Source organism: Pyxicephalus adspersus, chromosome 1 (genome assembly GCF_032062135.1).
Source record: "Pyxicephalus adspersus chromosome 1, UCB_Pads_2.0, whole genome shotgun sequence".
NCBI classification, from domain to species: domain Eukaryota; kingdom Metazoa; phylum Chordata; class Amphibia; order Anura; family Pyxicephalidae; genus Pyxicephalus; species Pyxicephalus adspersus.
Window position 1 is genome coordinate 99,102,333 of NC_092858.1, and position 18,525 is coordinate 99,120,857.

The 18,525-nt window shown below is 35.3% G+C and overlaps 1 protein-coding gene across 1 annotated transcript in view; it reads right to left on the minus strand.

Annotated features, from left to right (window-relative positions):
• The window catches only part of DLGAP3 (DLG associated protein 3), a 208,617-nt gene that overhangs the window by 53,976 nt on the left and 136,116 nt on the right, over positions 1-18,525 (minus strand). Inside the window, exons 5-6 of the mRNA XM_072409062.1 lie at positions 16,780-16,891; positions 3,887-4,121 (exon numbers count right to left, since the gene is read on the minus strand). Coding sequence (XP_072265163.1) covers positions 3,887-4,121; positions 16,780-16,891 — 347 coding nt within the window. The remainder of the gene's footprint in view (positions 1-3,886; positions 4,122-16,779; positions 16,892-18,525) is intronic.

Consider the following 18,525-nt stretch of genomic DNA (forward strand, 5'->3'; position numbering starts at 1 on the left):
GACTTAAATAAAGGATTGTGAATATTATGAGAAATCATTTTTCAATAGAAAATATACATATTATACAATATCTTGGCTACATTACAGATGTTTGCTCTTATAAAATAATTACAAATATATTGTAGATAGATATATAAGGAACAAGACCAAGTTTGCAGCACCAAAATGTGGATTTATAAATCACTTAGCATGTGTTCATGCAGTGTACAGCACATATACACTGCATGAATTTCTTAGCTAACTGAATAAAAAACCTTCCGATTTATACTGTAACCCTGGACTCATCATTTGTGTATATTGGATTTAATGTAAGAACCAGTTTGCATGTATCAGTGTGTGATATAGTGGTAAACCAGTTATCCTTTGCCATTGCTCTGAAAAACCATTTTATACTTTATAATAAGAACAAAGTGTATATCACTATCATATAAAAAAACAAGTATATAAGCAAAATAACATGGAATTGATATTCATATTTTACTTTATGTGTTATGTCTGAGCATCATATAGCAGTTCAAATTATTCCACAGATTTTACATGGTAAATGGCAGATGTATTTAGTTTTAAATACAGGTCTAAAAGGATGTCATTTCTGAGATTAAGATTGTATGACATCATTTCTAGCTCAGGACCTATAATTTGTACACATTTTCTTCAATATTATAAAATAACTTTTTTTTACTACGATCCATCACTAACCTAAAAACGATTTCTATTAGCTGTTATATATATATGCAGGGGTAACCTAATACAATAAAACTACATATACAGTAAAGCGCAGCACTTGTACTAAACAGAATAAATACAAAATCACTTTAAAAGTGCTTAGAATTTTATTTAAAAATATTTATTTAAAAGTGCCTAGTGCTTATACATCAGAAAATGTTCACATACAGTTGTGTTCAGAATAATAGCAGTGTGCATAAAAAGTAGAAAAGCTCAAAACCCTTATAATAGGTTTTATTTCCATACATGCAAATGCATCAGGAACACTGCACTATTCTATTCCAAATCAAAACATGAAGAACAAATGATCACATTCCTGTTATTCCTTTACAAAAAGTGAAGAAAATGGAATATTAGGCTGTTGAAAATATTTTCAGTGTCTGCATTGTTCATTACAAACTAAAGCACTCACTGTATAAACTGAAAAAAGGTTTAGGAGTTTTGCTTTCACTGAATTAATCTTTAGTTGTATATCCACTGTTTCTGAGAAAAGTTGTACATCTGTGTTGCATGGAGTCAGCCAAGTTCTGGGACCTGTCAACGGGTATTTCAGCCCAGGATGATTGGACTACAATTCTTCTGTATTTCTTGGTTTTTCCTCAGAAACAGCATTTTTTATGTCACCCTCAAGTTCTCTATCGGATTAAGGTCCATGGATTGGGCTGACCACTCCAAATCATCAATCTGGAACGTCTGGAACCAAGACGTTGTTCATTTACTTGTGTGTTTGGGGTCATTGTCTTGTTGAAACACCAATTTAAAGGGCATTTCCTGTTCAGCATAAGGCAACATGATCTCTTCAAGTATACTGATGAATACAAACTGATCCATGATCCCTGGTATGGGATAAATCTGTCCAATGAGAAACATCCACATATCATGATCTGCCACTGTTCTTCACTGTCTGCACTGTGTACTGTGGGTTGAATTCAGTGTTTGGTTGGGCATCTGACAAACTGCAGCCTCTAGACCCAAAAAGAACAATCTTGTTTTCATAAGTCCACAAAATGTGCCATTTCTTTTTAGGCCAGTGAATGTGTTCTTTCACAAACTGTAACTTCCTCAGCACGTCTTTTTTTAACATTGGGACTTTGCAGGGGCGTTTTGCTGATAGTTTGGCTTCATATACGCATCTTTTAATTGTAACAGTGCTCACTTTTAACATTCTTTGATCTTCCAGGAGCTGATCATTGGTTGAGTCGTTGCCATTTGGCTGTTCTTCTACCTGGTTTCTTCCACGTCTCTTAGGTTTTGATTGCCATTTTAAAACTTTTGAGATCATGTTATCAGCCTATCATTTTCTGCACTTCTTTATGTTTTCCCTTCTCCAATCAACTTTAAATCAAAGTACGCTATTCCTCTGAACAATGTCTGGAAAGACCCATTGTACTCAGATTATCAGAGATAAATGCAGAGAACAACACCCTTAAATAAGAGCTGTAATTGACACCTGTTTTCACAGAAAGGACAACCTCACTAATTGAACTCCACGCTGCTATTATTTTTAACACCTTACCATCACCTTTCCTTCACTTTCTGTAAAGGAATAGCACAAAAAAGTTTTGATTTGGAATAGAATGTGAAGTTCCCAATGCATTTGCATGTATAGAAATAAAAGCTAATTTAAGGATTTTGTGCTTTATTAACTTTTGTAAACACACTGATATTATTCTGAATACATATATGTCAGAAATGTCATACATGTGTTAATGGTTAATGTGTGTATATTTAACTAAATATATATATATATATATATATATATATATATATATAATTGTATTGCATCTGTATTAATTTTTACAACAGGTTATCAGGTCACCCAAAAGTTGTGTCCTAATTTTAGGTAGTGCCTGAGAAATAAGTCAGCTACTGACTACCCGCCAGATCCTGCCAATATGTCTTGTCAACTGGACATGGAATTCGCTATTCTTGTCCAACATGAAAAGTGTTGAAATATATCCTGCTTTTTATTATATAGGACACATTAAAAACCCTTCAGGGAAAGTAGGACCACCTTATAACAGACCAAAAGTAAAAACCAAAATACTCAACAGCAAAGATCTTAGAAAAAGCCAACAAGAGAGATAAAAATTTTCAGGTGGGTTGAATTAATCATCAAAAATACCTTCTGTTGTCAGCAGGAAATAAGGGGTACATTTCTTGCACATTAAGGAGTGTTTTTTGTATTTGCAGGGTCTTTAAGAGAGATAAAACATTGAGAAATGTGCATGTTTTGTTTTGCTCTTTCCCAAGCTAACCACCAACTTTTATCAATGCTACAGTAGTTTTTACAAGACAAGACATAAACAGGAAAGCAAGATCAAGAAGAAAACCATCAAACAAATCTCTGGCTAACAAGCAGTTATAGGTAGCCTATCATTCCTGTTAGTAGTAACCAGTAACAAGCATCACATTCCTTTATACACAGTAGAAACTAGCACTCATGAAAAGCAGCTAATGACCTTTTAAAAAGAATCAATTTCTATTAGTTACTGTATATTCGATCTACTACGGCAGGTAACATAACAGGTAAACTAACCCAACTATGGACTTTTTTTAAAGGCATCAACCATTGAAGCGTATATTTTGTTGTGTCATTATATTACAGTTATGTGATGTGTTTGTGTGAGAAATACAGCAATTCATTGTGTAGATAAAGAGATAACAGTGAACAAAAGAACAGAGGCAAACAAATCAAACACAGAATTTTACAGACTTGCACTAGATAAAAACGATGGCTAGAATGATGGAAATGATCTGCTGGAAAAAAATAGAATTATCTGTACTGCCCACAGCAACACATCAGAGGTACTACTAGTAGTAACACAAACGCTAGTTATAAAAGGAATTATTTGCCATAGACAACACATGTACTTTCCTTTCAGGTTTTTCAGATCCATAATATGAGATGCTGTCATAGTAACTTTATATATTCTTTAACCAAACGTACAGGCCTGACAAGATATGATATAGAATAGTTTAAAAAAATATTATTTTGATATAACTAGGTACAAACACACAGATAAGTAATGAAAACTGAACACAATTTTTGAAAAAACATAACAATGACACGCAAGCAAACTGTGGTGTGTAGGAAAATGGTACTGCAGGTTTACAAATTCATAATTATAACCAAGTGGTGTATGTAAAGGACACTTACAAGTATTGGGCTTAAGGATGCTGCTGGCAAGAGTTTGTCCTGATGGGCCAGACATGGAGAAGACAGAGATGCAATCATCATCCTGTGAGCAACCAGCTTGGATGGCACGGAGGTAGCTGTGACTGCGCATTCGAAAACAGCCAGGGAGATCCAAGGCTTCTACGGCATGAGATTCCATTTCACTGAACACGGATTCACATGTAGCTCCTGATTGGTGGTTTATCTCACCCTTAATCTGGAGATTGAAGAAGATCGTTATCACCACAGGTTCTCATGGTTTACTACAACTTTGAAATGCCAAACACAGCTTCCTACTAATGTATTATGTTGACAGATAATATTTTACAATTATTGTTGTAAAAAGTATGCTGATATGATAGAACAATACTGTAGATAAATAGACATTTTACTTTTTAAAGGAGACGATTAATTGTTAGAACATCTGTAACTAGATCTGTTGAAAATCATTCCATGATCTAGCTCCAATTCATAGAAATAATATCTAAAATGATTGCTTAATAGGCTCACAAACAAGGACTTTACAGTTGTGTTTTAGGAAAATGAAAAAAGTAAAAAATGCTTCAGGTAGTAATGTAATCATATTTTTGTACATCCAATATTACTGAAATATGTAACATTAAAGAAAGGCAATAGGAAACTGGAACAATAAACAAGACTACAGTGAAAATACAATTAGGCCACAGCAAGAAGGGCAATAGCCAAAAGAAAACGTGGATTATAAAGCTATGCTTTTTCCCCCTTTGCCAATTTTAACAATCTTGAGTTGTTAAATACCAACTGCTGTCAAAAAATAAGATCACAATCTGTTTGCCTACATAGATAAAAGCTTGTTAAAAAAAGTTTCATTTGAGCAATATTGTCATACACATGGTAATATAGATAGTACCAAAATTCCCTTTCTTGAAACAGGGCTGGCCTTTTAAGTTCACCTTGAAGTTACAAACAAAAAAAAAAGTACCACTGAGTGTTCAGTAGTAACAGCATAGCACAAATGCACACAAATTTTGAGTGTAAAACGTTGGAGGTAAGTATTACATAGTTACACAGTAGGTCAGGTTGAAAAAAGACATAAGTCCATCAAGTTCAACCATTAGGGAATAAACATTTCTCAGATATAAAGCTCTATGGGCATAGTTGGTCAAGAGGAAGGCAAAAAAAACCCTTGTACAATTCACACATATATCTGGGACCAAAGCGATTCTTAAAACCTAAGTTACCCTTGTGTCCACATAGACCAGTTTTACAGGCAACAGAACAGAGTGCAGAACCAAAATGCAGGTGTTTACCCTTTTTTTTTAATTGCCGAGAAAATGGCGCTTGTTTGGAAAGGATACCATGAATGACATGTGCATAGGGTAGCAGGATTATGAAATGTAGAATATTGAAAGAAACATGAGATGGAGATCTGAAAGTACACTATGGGCCTGATTTATTAAAGCTCTCCAAGACTGGAGAACATAGACTATCATGAGTAAACCTGTGTGATCCAGCAAACCAGGAATAGAGTTGGTCAGACATTGAAGGCATTTGTCAACTAAGCAAAAATGCTTTTTACGAAATCCATTCCAGGTTTGTTGACTTATTGAGATTCTTCCATGATGGTCTATCCACTCCAGTCTTGGAAAGCATTTAATAAATTAGGGCTTTTAAGAGCTGTTTTCTTATTTTCCTGGTTACTGGGTTTATAATCATATCTGGAAAAATATGATATGATATGATGAGATATATTTTGTCCTATACAATACAAATTCCTCCTTCCTTCACTGTATTGCAGATGGAAATTTAAACAAACGGCATATTACACATTTCACAACAATGGTTTCAAGGTAAAATAAACCTGCCAAAAGTCTTATATTTAGGCTGATACACTTAGTTAGAGGACAAATAAATATCCAGTCCATTGTTTGGGAATTATGGGAATTCCAGAAGCTCCAAAGCCTGCATGTGCAATAAACAGCTTCCAGTTCCGAAGATGGAATTCTGGCACCCCTTAATCTGTGGAGCGGTGTGCACTGGAGATGAGCACCTGATCCCTAATTTTAAACCTTGAGGTCAGTTTTTTAATATTAAAATCAGGGGACGTCCAGAACACTGAAGATGAAGACAAAAATATGCATGTTGTGTTTTTTTCCCATATGCTAGCATAATACTTTAGACATAGCTTGTGATGTTACAGTAAAAACGTAGCAACGTTGTCACTATAAACCTATGGCAAAAATCAAGGAAGAACTGGCATTGGGTGCAACTGTTATTGCTGATAGTACCCATGAAAAAATGTAATACTTTCAAAAGTTTATATCAACAGGATGCTACTGGTTATGGGTTGCTCATGCATCATACAAAATCACCATAACCAAAATAACCGTATGTGGAATAATTTGGAAAAATAGAACCAATATGTGTGGTCACACCTATGCCTCTACATGTCATTGCGAAATGGACCTGAACAAAGAAAAAAAATACTCAGTTTCATGAGTATTCAACAGAAGCTTTCTATGTTTTGAACAATTCTACATTCCACATACCATGTCATGATCCTGTATAAAACTTTATCAACTACGAGTTAATGCACACTATGAACAGGCTCCATTACATGGTAAAATGCATTAGTGATAGGAGCCAAAAGTACTGTTTGCATTGACTCTTAGTCAAACTTTTATGCAGGATCATAACATGGCATGCAGCATGCAAGTTATATAATGTACATACGTTTTGGAAGCTAGAACAAGATGAAGGGCAGGCAGCCAGGACTGGGTGGAGTAGTTAGTATTACATTAATTATTATTTCATTTTTTGCAGTGCTTCTATTTTTGAACAAATAATATTGAGAGAAATATGAATACTGTCATTGCTGACCTTCTAAAACAAAGTTGCCTGGTTGCCTCTTCCTTCAGTACTTATAAGGCTGATCAATTTTGCAGATTATAAAGTGAAAGTTAATTCAGCCCTTCCAGTCTCCCCACTTGTTCCAAATGTAGCTGCTGAACCAGGTTGACTGCAAGTCTTACAAAATTTTCTTAGCAATGACACATTTCTCTTCCTAGAACAGGTTTACTTTAAAACAATACTCTTCCATTTGGCCAGGGTTTTTTTTTTTTTAATTGCACTCAGCACAAGCACTCTGCGACAAATGTTAAATATGATGACCAGCTTTTGCATTAAATCGCTTTAATTGCATACAGAGTTTAGTGTTTTCTAACAACCAGTCCAGGGAGGATTAGGAAACCTTCACATTTTTCCTCATTACACAGCACTAAATCTGTGCAGAAATGCTAGTATGAAAAGAAAAATGTATAATCCAATATAAAGAAGAATACAGTGAAATCTATAATTACTTTAAATAATCAGATAATGTCATAAACAGATGAAGAAGGTGAAACTAAAAGCTGAAAACGTGTTTTTAAACACAATCGCAAAAATACAAATTAATTTGTACAAAATAGTATCTACCAGCAAATATATGAAATTTTCTGCAGAGCTTAACCAAATTCAAAGGGGATATACATACCTGCATGTACTAAAGTAAAAATCCTATTTTTCATGCATGTTCATGCAAACAGATTGCAGTGTAAGCTAGACTGGATGTCAGTATAGATTAAAAAACATGTGCTATAAACTTAAAACTAGAACTGAAAAAATGTTTAATCCATAATTTTAAAATGAACAAGTGGGTTTTAGTCATTATAAATTCAGTTAAATGGTGGTATGGCAAACTGGGCAGAACCGCAAGCGTGAAAATGTTAGTTAATGATACATGCCGCAGTCACAGAGCCTTAAGAAGATGCAGAAGGAAAAGCAAAGAAGACCTTTACTGAACTGGTGCAGTACAGATTGTTATCATTACTTTAAATGACATACATGCTTTCATTTCTCGATTTTTTACTGTCTAGTTAGACATCTGTGCTCGTATTTTGCATTAAACCACTAAAGGAAGAATTTACAGTTGGCTGCCTGAGGAAAACTAAAACTGCTATTATGCTAAAACACAGAAAAACAAATGAAAATATATAAATAGTAATATAAACACAAAACATACAAAGGTAGGGATTGAAGGACTGGAGAAAAGAAAATGAGAACATAATGAATGTCACCACAAGGCACTAATACCCTGTTTCCCCGATGATAAGACACTGTCTTATTTTTTTTGGAAGGCCAAAATATGCTCTAGGGCTTATTTTCAGGGGGATGCCTTATTTACCCATGAAGAAGACTACAGTACACAGTTATTGTTCATGTGCCATTCATGCCCACTTCTGATCAATCTGTGCCAATCATTGTCCCCTTCTGATTAATCTGATCCATTCATTGTCCCCTTCTACTGTAATCAATAATATACCGTACCATTAAATGTCCCATTGTAATTCATCATATACTGTACCATTTAATGTCCCATTCTAAAGCTTATATACAGTAAGTGGTATTGCTCACAGCAAAAGAAACCTGTCTGTGTCTCACTTTTGGATGTTCTGGCCGTGAACAAACTCCTGCAGTCTCCGTTAGGGAGGGATGAGGGAAGCTGCCTGTGTTTGCTTGGGCGGAGTCACGTGCGCGCACTGCAGTCCTGTCACTTTCTCTTCATGACGAGGCGCGGCACACAGCCATGGAGGCAGACGGAGGAACCACACGGAGTCACCCACCGTACCACCCGATTCGGATAAGCGCAGGTATCGGTGGGTGGCTTATTTGCGGGGGGGGGGGCCTTATTTTACATTTTTCTGTAAAAAGGGGGGGCTGTCTTATTTGATGGCCCTGCCTTATCATCGGGGAAACACGGTATGTGTGTGCTGCATGGTGCTTTACTGCATGTTTCAAGACATTCAATTTATGGCAACATGAAAGCTGAGTGGTGGTCATTGCTGAGGCTAAATGGCTACCACTCTTTCCTTGAAGTGCTAAAATTGATCCCAGGCACACTTTCATGAATTTACTCCCAAATCCCAAAAACATGTTATTGCTAACTTGCTTGCCCCAAAGGCTGTTTGCTGTAATGGAGCTTTAGATTTTGACATCCTTTGAGGTTATGGTAATGTGTACTTTGTACAGCATTGTAGAGGATGTGCACTGCATAAATAAAGGTAAGGCTCTGCTTTTGCAAAGAAACAGGTCAAATGTCTGTCCGTACGTGTACGTACCTTTCTTTTCTTCCCTTGCTACTACATTTGGCTGGTAAGCTAGAACAGTAGCTCTGTATTTGCCCCTCTTGGAGCTTACACAGGGCTCATAACATTGTCCAGCTTTATCCGAGAGCCTGAGCAGCCAATCATGGGTCACCTACTCCTCATTAGGAGGGTATTAATGCCAGGTATTTGTCTTGTTTTCTGTCAGTCAAACATAATATTTATTGAGCAAAAGAAAACAACTGAGGAGGACAACAGTAAAGTTAAGCTGTTACTTTGCCTTGCCAATACATGTTTACTTTGGAGATAAAAATTTAGGGGGCTATAAGTAAGTTATAAAAGAATGCCATAAAGCATAAATGTTTAAGAATAGTTATATTCTTTGTTTGTAGAGAGCAACACCCGCAACAGAAACAGTCATCGGGATGACCCTGAAAACCCAGCACAGGATGGCCTTGAATCCTGATATGAGACCCTTGCGGTTAGAACCAGCTTGAAAAAGAATCCAAAATGGTAGACAGTCACTTTTGTGCCAAAAATGTTAGACACATGCTTTATCATTAACTGTTTGTGAACTAAAATGCTTATATAGACCTTCAAGTATTGATTATTTGACAATCTGCTTAGTGACAATTAGATAATGGCTTGAACCCTCCTATACAGGAGTGATTGTTTATGCCTATAAATTTTAAGTACTCCTTTGTTTTAGATTCTGTGCTTTAACTGGTAACAGTGTGATTTCTTTATTGCAACAAGAAATCCTTCTAATCTGGATCTACTGTCTCATCCATAATGGTCCATTTGGAGACCCTTTAAAAAAAACAGACAAGAATTTTGAGTGATTGCTATGGGCAATACTATTGGGTCAATTTATCCGTAATACAGCCGCTGAGTGGCTTTAAAATAAAATTTTTTAAAAGAACAGAACAAATATAAATAAGTGATATATTTAAAATTGTGCTTATCTTTCAAGACTCTGAAGCCAGAAGTTTTCTAAATGGTAGGTTGCAAAAAAAAGCTGGGAGGAGCATGTCTCATAGACACGACCAGCTCCTCTCCAATCACTGAGCTCCCATTGTCGCAGCAAAGTTTACTTCCATACTTACCTTTCTTCTTTCAAACTTTCAGAGTGTTCTCCTGGTATGTGAGGTCCCTAATCCTGCTAATGTTGCCTTCCACACAAAAGTTTTAGAAACTGCAACACGTATCTTGAGCCCACCTCATTTCCTTTTTGATCGACTTTAAGCATCATCAAGGTAATGGACTGTCTCTTGGCTTTCCTTTCAGTTATTTGCCTTTTTTGTTTTTTTTCCCATTAGTGATTTCTTCTGATGTAATGGTAAGGTGTATTGTCTCGTATGTCAATGGTTGAGGATTTAAGATTGGGCAGAGATGTTTTAGCTTGACAATGTAACCTAAGTAATTTGGTGTTTTTTTTAAATTAATATTTATTAAAATGTTCTTAGTAATAGTCAACATTTCTCATGTTCTGAACATACTGAAATTAATATTATTAATTTATAAGGGGCCAACATTTTCTGTGCCCTCTCTAATCATATATGTATGACAAAGGCTAGTGCATGCAGGACAGCAATGATAAGATACCAAATTATGACATTTTTAGAAAGGTTAACATTTTATATCCTTCAGACGCAAACCCACAATCCTATGTATACTAAACAGAAACAACAACTGTTACACCAAAGTAACTTTGGCAATTACCAAAGGAATACAGATGTGGTTTACATTTTCAGTGATAATTTATGTGCAAAAAACAGAATCTGTCAGGTTTTTAGTTTATCACTTTGTCAAATTTTTACCATCATGATCATTTCTTCATCAGGACTACAAAAGGTGTTTTTTTTGTCAACATGATTAAAGAGCTTTCCTTCTTGAGCCTTCCTATTCCTCTGATACCCCACAAGAGCAGTAAGGACAAACAATCTAATGGTGCCAATCACAGTCAGTAAGTGTTAGTGGTTCTTTTTCAACACTATCATAAATGAAAAAATATTTTAGGCTAAAATTTGTGGGTTTTCATCCATGAACAGCCAGTGTCCAATTCAATATTTCAATATTAAAATCAGGATTTGAACAGACCATTCAAAAACTCTGTTTCTACTTTTTAACCACTCCGTGGGGGATTTGCTAGTGTGCGTAGGAGTGTTGAATGATTTAATATTCCAAAACATATGAATGATTGAATGGTTTAATGATTTATTTCCATGTCAACTTCTGGACTGATGGCCTTGCATTCTCATTAAGCACACTATGATTTAATGAAGAGTTTATAGTTGACTTGATGACAGCAAACTGCATAGACCTTGAAGCAGCACATAATCATTTTGCTTTAAGGTTGGAAAATGGTTCTTCTCCTAAAATGTTGCTTTTAGTTTGCTTTAAATATGTCTATAGACTTGTTGCATGAAATACCTACCTGCAGATCCCACAAAATAATTTTTGGAATTCTTGGAAATCTTGGAGACTTTTTATCATCAATCCATCAGCATTTGGTCTTTTAATAGTCAGTCAGTTCTGGACACATTATAATTTGTTTCATTTCATTTATTTAAAACTGTTGTTTTACAACTGTTTTTAAAACTGTAATGAGCATCCACAACCCTTCTGTGGAGATTTTTTGATCTTACCATGATGAGACCACACAGGTAAATAGGAAAGAGAACACCAGGCCAAAAAAATCTGAGATTTTAATTGAACAGTTTCTATCAGAACACTCCCCAAGAAATTGGTAATAATAGCACCTATATGGATATGGAGTGTTGTTTATGAAAGTATGTGTTTTTATTCACATTTATCCACAAACATTTATGTTTATGCTTTATGTTAACTTAGATTAAGAGAACAAATGCACAAATGTCAATTTAACGGGACTGATTTATTAAAGCTTTCCAGGACTGAAGGTGATACACTTTCATCAGTGAAGCTGGGTGATACAGCAAACCTGGAATAAATTTCTTAAGAGCGCAGCTTGTTCTTACAAAACTTCATCTTGGAGAACAGCTGCTTGCACGATTAAGTGCTGCGAAACATTGCGATCACACGCTTGGCACAGGCTAACAACATGAAACTGAGCATGTGGCAGCTGACGGTAGAAGTCAATAAAAATCTCTGTACATGTGCGCGTGCTTGCCATCGAAATGCCCCTTTTTGTCGTGTTGGACGAAGAATAATTTGTCAGTCCATTCGGAGTTGAAGACACGAGGTTCAAGGTCAACCTTCCGGAGACTGGTAGTGCGCATTGCTTCTGCTCTTTAGGCATAGGATGTAGAGACAATTCAATTGCCGGATCCAACAATAAGTAACCAGGGGGGCGTTAGGCGGCCGGACTGTAATACTGGCTAGGCCGTATCCGGCCTAAAGGCCGGAGTTTGCCTACCTCTGGCATAGACCTTGAAATGAAAAAACTTACCCTAATTCACAAACTAAACCCAGTTTTTTTTTTTTTAGCTTGGGACAATTAAAATATTCTTTAACAAGTAATGGTAACACTGGGGTCAGGAAAGTGTGAGGCTTTTATTAACACTCAGATCAACAGAAATATAACTGTGCAGTGACAGGCCTGGTTCAATTCTAGCCTCTGCACAGCCTCTGCAATGTGTCTGGGTGTTAGGAAATCACTGTAGCCTTACACAGGTGGCAAAAATTATGAAAAAGTTTGAAATATTGACTGGAGGAGTGTTGGTATTTTCAGTTGCATTGGATGAAATTGGTAAAAACATAAATACATACATTAGTTAGTATTTAAATGTCTCATAAACTAAAATAGAAAAAAATTTTAATTCCTAACCTTTAAAACAAATGGCAACATTTCTCTGGCAGATCCACAAATAGCTACCTCAGTGGTAGTAGTCATGTAAATGACACATAAATGTGCTCTTATTCTTTTTAGCAGTCTTTTTGAGGACTGAGCTCTGCGTACACAAGTGAATTGAAAAAAGCATATGAAAATTTAAGCTTTGTGCTTTGACTAGGTGAAGGCCAAAAATGTATTTATAGATTCTTTGCCCATTAATTCACACATTTTTGTTCAGTTATATTTGCTCTATAGTAATGGTTAATAATGGTTAATTTACAAATACATATAGTTAAAAATTTAACCCCCCCCCCCCCCCGAGTAAAAACTGCGATTTGCTCAGGGGCACATGAACAAGTTCTTTGTAAGGATGACCCCTGTACCTGCTTTTGCTATACCTTGTTACCCCTGCTGTTCCATCCTACCTTACCCAGAACAAGGATAACAAGCCATATTACCTCCAAGTTGACACTTAGGACTCAGAGTTGGGAACTCTCATGTAAAGGAGCTAACTAAGTGGCCAATAACTAGAAATGGCACATGCAACTAAAAATATTTCATTGCATATTCCCATTTATGAGGAAGTCACATTTCATTTCCAGGAAAATGGGACATAGTTGAGATGCAGCAGCGAGGGACTAGCATTAACATGAACTTGTTGCTTTGACACAGCAAAGATTGATGTAAGGTATTCACAATAAACTTTTTTCAAGAAAAAAACTGAAAAAGCTAATGTCAAACATGGTCCTCTGATGTTTCTGCTTCTTTCAGTGGAAGGTTAGGTAAGTTAAGAAATGTTGAATTAGTTAATAGAGTAAGTAAAACATTTCAATTTAATATGGGGCAGAACGGAGGGTTTCCTGGTTAGTAAAAGTTAAAGTAGACATTATCTATAATTATACAACCCATATTCTAAATTATTATATTTTTTATTATTAATATTATATTAGTCTTTAACTACGAATAAAGCATTATTTTATTGAATATTGTACTCAAAATAAATCCTAAATTAAAATCTGCAGATGTGAGAAAAAATGTTTTCTTAGGAATCATTTATTTTTCTGCTTGAATTGCTCCTAAATTATGATGTGGCTTTCATTTGTGATAATAATAAACACAGTATTTAACAAACAACATGTTCCATGTTTCAAATCCATGTATTTATTATACAAATCAAATCCATTAAAAAAAGTGTAGGTTCTCTAGGATACTGACACTGAAAAGGGTAATTAGAGTCAGGTATTCAAGTAAGCAAGTTAGGCATTACAACTAATTCAAGTGTTTAACCTAGTTTTTGATAGGAACAGATATTAATTTGCATTAGCTGTACTTTAATAAAATACAGGTTGACATTCAAAAATCCAGCCATCGATAATCAGGTTCCTTCAGTTTTCTGGTATGGATTTCGGAGCACATTTTCAATTTTACACTGTTTTCTGGAGGCGCCGTTTATGATTTGATGGGGCTATACTCCAGAATCAGCTGTTAGTTCTTTATTGCATGGGTGCTTTCCTTCTCATTTATTTTCTGCTGTATGCATTATGGATTCAGCGAAAAGAGGTGTAAAATGTAAATATTGTGTCGATCGCAGAGAAAGTAGAAATGCTAAAAAATGTAAGAGCGATACATGATAATATTAATGATGGTGAACATTAAAATGTCATTTGCTTTTCATCTAGTGTCATTTCATTTAGTGTTATTTCATTGTAATATATACAGCACATATAACCTTCAAAAACCAGGAATTTCTGAAAATGTTTTAATGTCAACCTGTATTTTTTTTTTAAAGTGAGAAAGGACCTTACCAAAGGTTAAAAGGCATCTTTCACAAACAGTTGTTGAAGCCAGTAAAGGCCTCAAAATGATATATCAAGATGACAGTAACAATTTGGCAGCATGGGAGTGAACATGGTAGGCTTCAGGATACTACTAGGAACTCCTTCCCAAATGATGAATTAATTTGCCTTCAATAAAATTGTGTTAACATTGTCAGCCTGATATTGAACTCTTCCTATGCTCGATTGATAGATAGTATTTTATCATTATTTACACCTGCCATCTTCAAAAATGTTCTCTGCCAATCCTATCTTGGATATATGACTGAATTGTACCAAACATGATGAAGCACTTCTTACTGCAAAATGCGTCAATTATTGACCCCCCACAATCTGTTGTTGCTATTATGGAGGATCTTTTCTGTATTTGGGTTTTTTTTGGTTTATACTTAAGTTGTTGGGGAGAAATAGTATTTGATACACAATTGTTTACTATACCCATGTATTTTATCGATATGACATTTTATGATACGTTTGTTTAATTGTTGGAAAAGCCATCAGAAAAAGTCCCACAAATTAGGGATATGAGCATGTTGCTCTAATCTTTAAATTTCTATTTCTATGTTCAACTAAGGGACTGGCAAATTGTTTGCTTGCATTTGTCCGGAATGATCTAATACAGATTGACCATCGAAAATGCAGCCATCGATAATCCGGGTTCTTCAGTTTCTCGGCATGAACTTCAGATCGCATTTCCAATACAGGAACTGAAGTACACTGTTTGGCCACTAATGTTTTCATGGTGTTGTTCTGCAGAAACAGCTGTTAAGTCTTGCTTGCTAAACTAAATACATGTTGCAAAGGCCTGCTGCCTGCTCCCTCGAACTCTGCCAGATGCCTGCGGGTTCTGCGAGAGGAAGACTGGTCTGTGTGTGGAGGAATTTTCTAAAATCCAACATTCCTCAGGTCCCCAGGTTGCTGGATTTTTGAATGTCAACCTGTACTTCAAATTTTATTTATAAAGATGACCTTCCATCAGCCAACAATTAGCCAGTTTATAAATGTTCAAAATTGAACCCAGTTGCTCCTGCATGTATGTATTCCAAGGCCACAGTCTGTCAGTAGTGGAAGATTACCAAAGGTGAAACCACTGTTCTATAGAAAACATATACAGCCTTACTGGCTTAAACTACATACACAGTGCATATACAGTACACCCACCAAAACTCACATCACAGCTGTTCTGTTTACCAAAAGAAATCCAAAAAAAAGCACTGAATCAACAATAATTGGCTCTAAATTTTATATTTATAATGCTCACTTCAAAGCCTTGAGATTAATCCAAGTGAAAATCTGTGACGTGCAGAAAAGCTGACATCACAAAAACAAGCATGAAGCATAACTCTCAACTGTACCTTACCAAACCAAATTAGTTTCATTTCTTTCTAATCGTCCCTCTTTTCACTTAACCTAATATATACTACCCTATCTTTTATAAAAAGGTCCCTCTTTCTTATCCCAAGCAAGAGTTAATTGAAATTGCTATGTTGCTTTTTAGGTTTTGTAATCTGGTATTTGCTGGTATGAAATCATTAATCATACCCCAACAATTATATATATATATATTTAATACATTATACCCCAAATAACCCACATGTCTTAACCTAGCCCCTGTCATGCAGTGACCTAAAGGCAAACTGTTATTTAAAAAACTACCATCCACATATACCAATATTGCAAAAAAAATAATGTTTTACAGAATTTATTAGAGATTTTTTGACCCTAAATAGGTATAACCCTATATTCATGTGTTCATAGTTAACAAGGAAATTCCAGGACTAAGATAAACCATTATTTATATTCATAATACAAGTATGTTTACATGAAATTTTATCACATTATATTTTAATGCTAAATCATGAGACTGAGCATTGAAAAAAAAATTATTTCACCATGTGGTTATACAGATTCAACATCATACACATCCCAAACAAATCATGAGGCATCCATAGGTTTTGTTGAATCACTCATCTGCATATGTGCATTCCATACATAACAGCAAATATGCATAATGCAAACAAATATAGGGTGGACATGCATCCCACCAGCATTCCATCCATCTTCAAGCATCATTCCTACTAGAAACCATGCAGTTCCTATACTTACTTGACCCGTGATGGAGAGACCATAGCCGTGTCCCTTTTGATGAATTTTAGGTGGAGTGCAGCAGCTGGGACAGTTACAGAGACATGAGTCAGAATATCGCTTACATGGAAACCTAGTGAAGAGTGATGAGAAAAGGGAGCTAATACAAGAAACAATAAACAAAAACTCAACATTTAAGTGTTATCATGTACAGAAAACCTATACAATGTGGAGTGCCTAATATAAAAGTAAAAACAGTGGAGAAAGCAGCAAACTGCAATTCCCCCAGTAACTAATTAAAATCTGTGTTATACCTTTGACTTTCAAAAAAGAGAAATCTCAGGGGTCAGTCTGCATTACTGCACTTAGCAGTTAGTTTTCTGAACTTTGGACTGTGCTAATTAAAATACAAATGGTAAACCACATTGCTTTGTAGTGCTATTAATTTTAAATGGCACCCTATTATATTTGTTACATTACCAGACAAGAAACTTGTACTACAGCACAACACAATGAATGCAAATGCAAGTTGTAGTGCAGTATCAAAAAGATCTCATAAGATTTTTGGGCCATTGCCATACATTGCCAGTCTATACTGACATCCTTTATGCAACATACTATGCATTAAGGAGTAAGCATCTAAAAAAGGAGGCCAAAACCAGAAGAAAATCTGAACCACTGTCACCTAATACCCGGACAGCTAAATTATTTTCAATAAAGAGACACCTTTTTTAAAAGTCACTGATCAAAATCATTTTGTAATTTAGCTATGACATATCATTTTATGCTGAACAGTTCCTAAACTCCCTCTACACTTTAATAAGTCTTTAATAATTGCCTCAATATTCTTAATTTGCTTTAATATCATATTAAATGAATTTAATCAGGTCAAAGCTACACAATCTATCAGATTCTGTGTGTGAGAGTACAGAATTACAGATTTGCCAGAACTAGCACAGACCACACATGTGTAAGTATTAAATAAAGGTAAAAAATACATAGTATTGGATTAGGTTACCACCCAGCTAGATTGCAATAGACTGAAAAAATATGTTTAGGGAAAAAGACTCACCGTCTAGTAAGAAAAAGGTCTAAGGGAGATATTTCAGTATTTATGTATGTATATCATTACTTTCCAGTAAATGCAATACACTTAGAAAAGTGGTAAAATCAGTTTGGGCTTTGGGAAGCATTAAATATTAGAAACAAGGGCAGAAAGAGCTTTGCATTCAGTTTTCTAGAGAAAAGCGACACTCAGCCAGTAACATGTGACAAATATTTGCTGCTTGCAGCTGCAAAACCACACTTATTAAGCATCCTGTTATCTTTGCTAATGCTTAAAGAACACCTCAATTTAAACAGTTTTAAACAAAAGGGGACATGGCTAAATAATTAACACTTAAAAAGTTAACAGAGGAGCCTTCCATTATGAAAAACAACTACTTTGCAATTCATAGTAAAGAATCTGTGCTCAGATCATGCACATTAAAATACATATTCTGAGCAAACAGTAAATGCACTTTACATCCTCATTCATTTCTGTATGCAAAAGTATTGTGAATAAATGCATTTTTTTCAAAGCTATTGAAATCTAAATTCAATTGTTATTAGTTTCTATAGTATTTGTTGTGATCTTTCAGAAAGCATAGGTTTACATTAAAAGCCACCAGTAAAGTTAGGGATGGTGTGTTTTAAGGTGTCAACAAAACCTCATGGAAAAAAGTTATGTATAGCAGCATTTTCTTCCTGGCTTACTGTATTGAAACT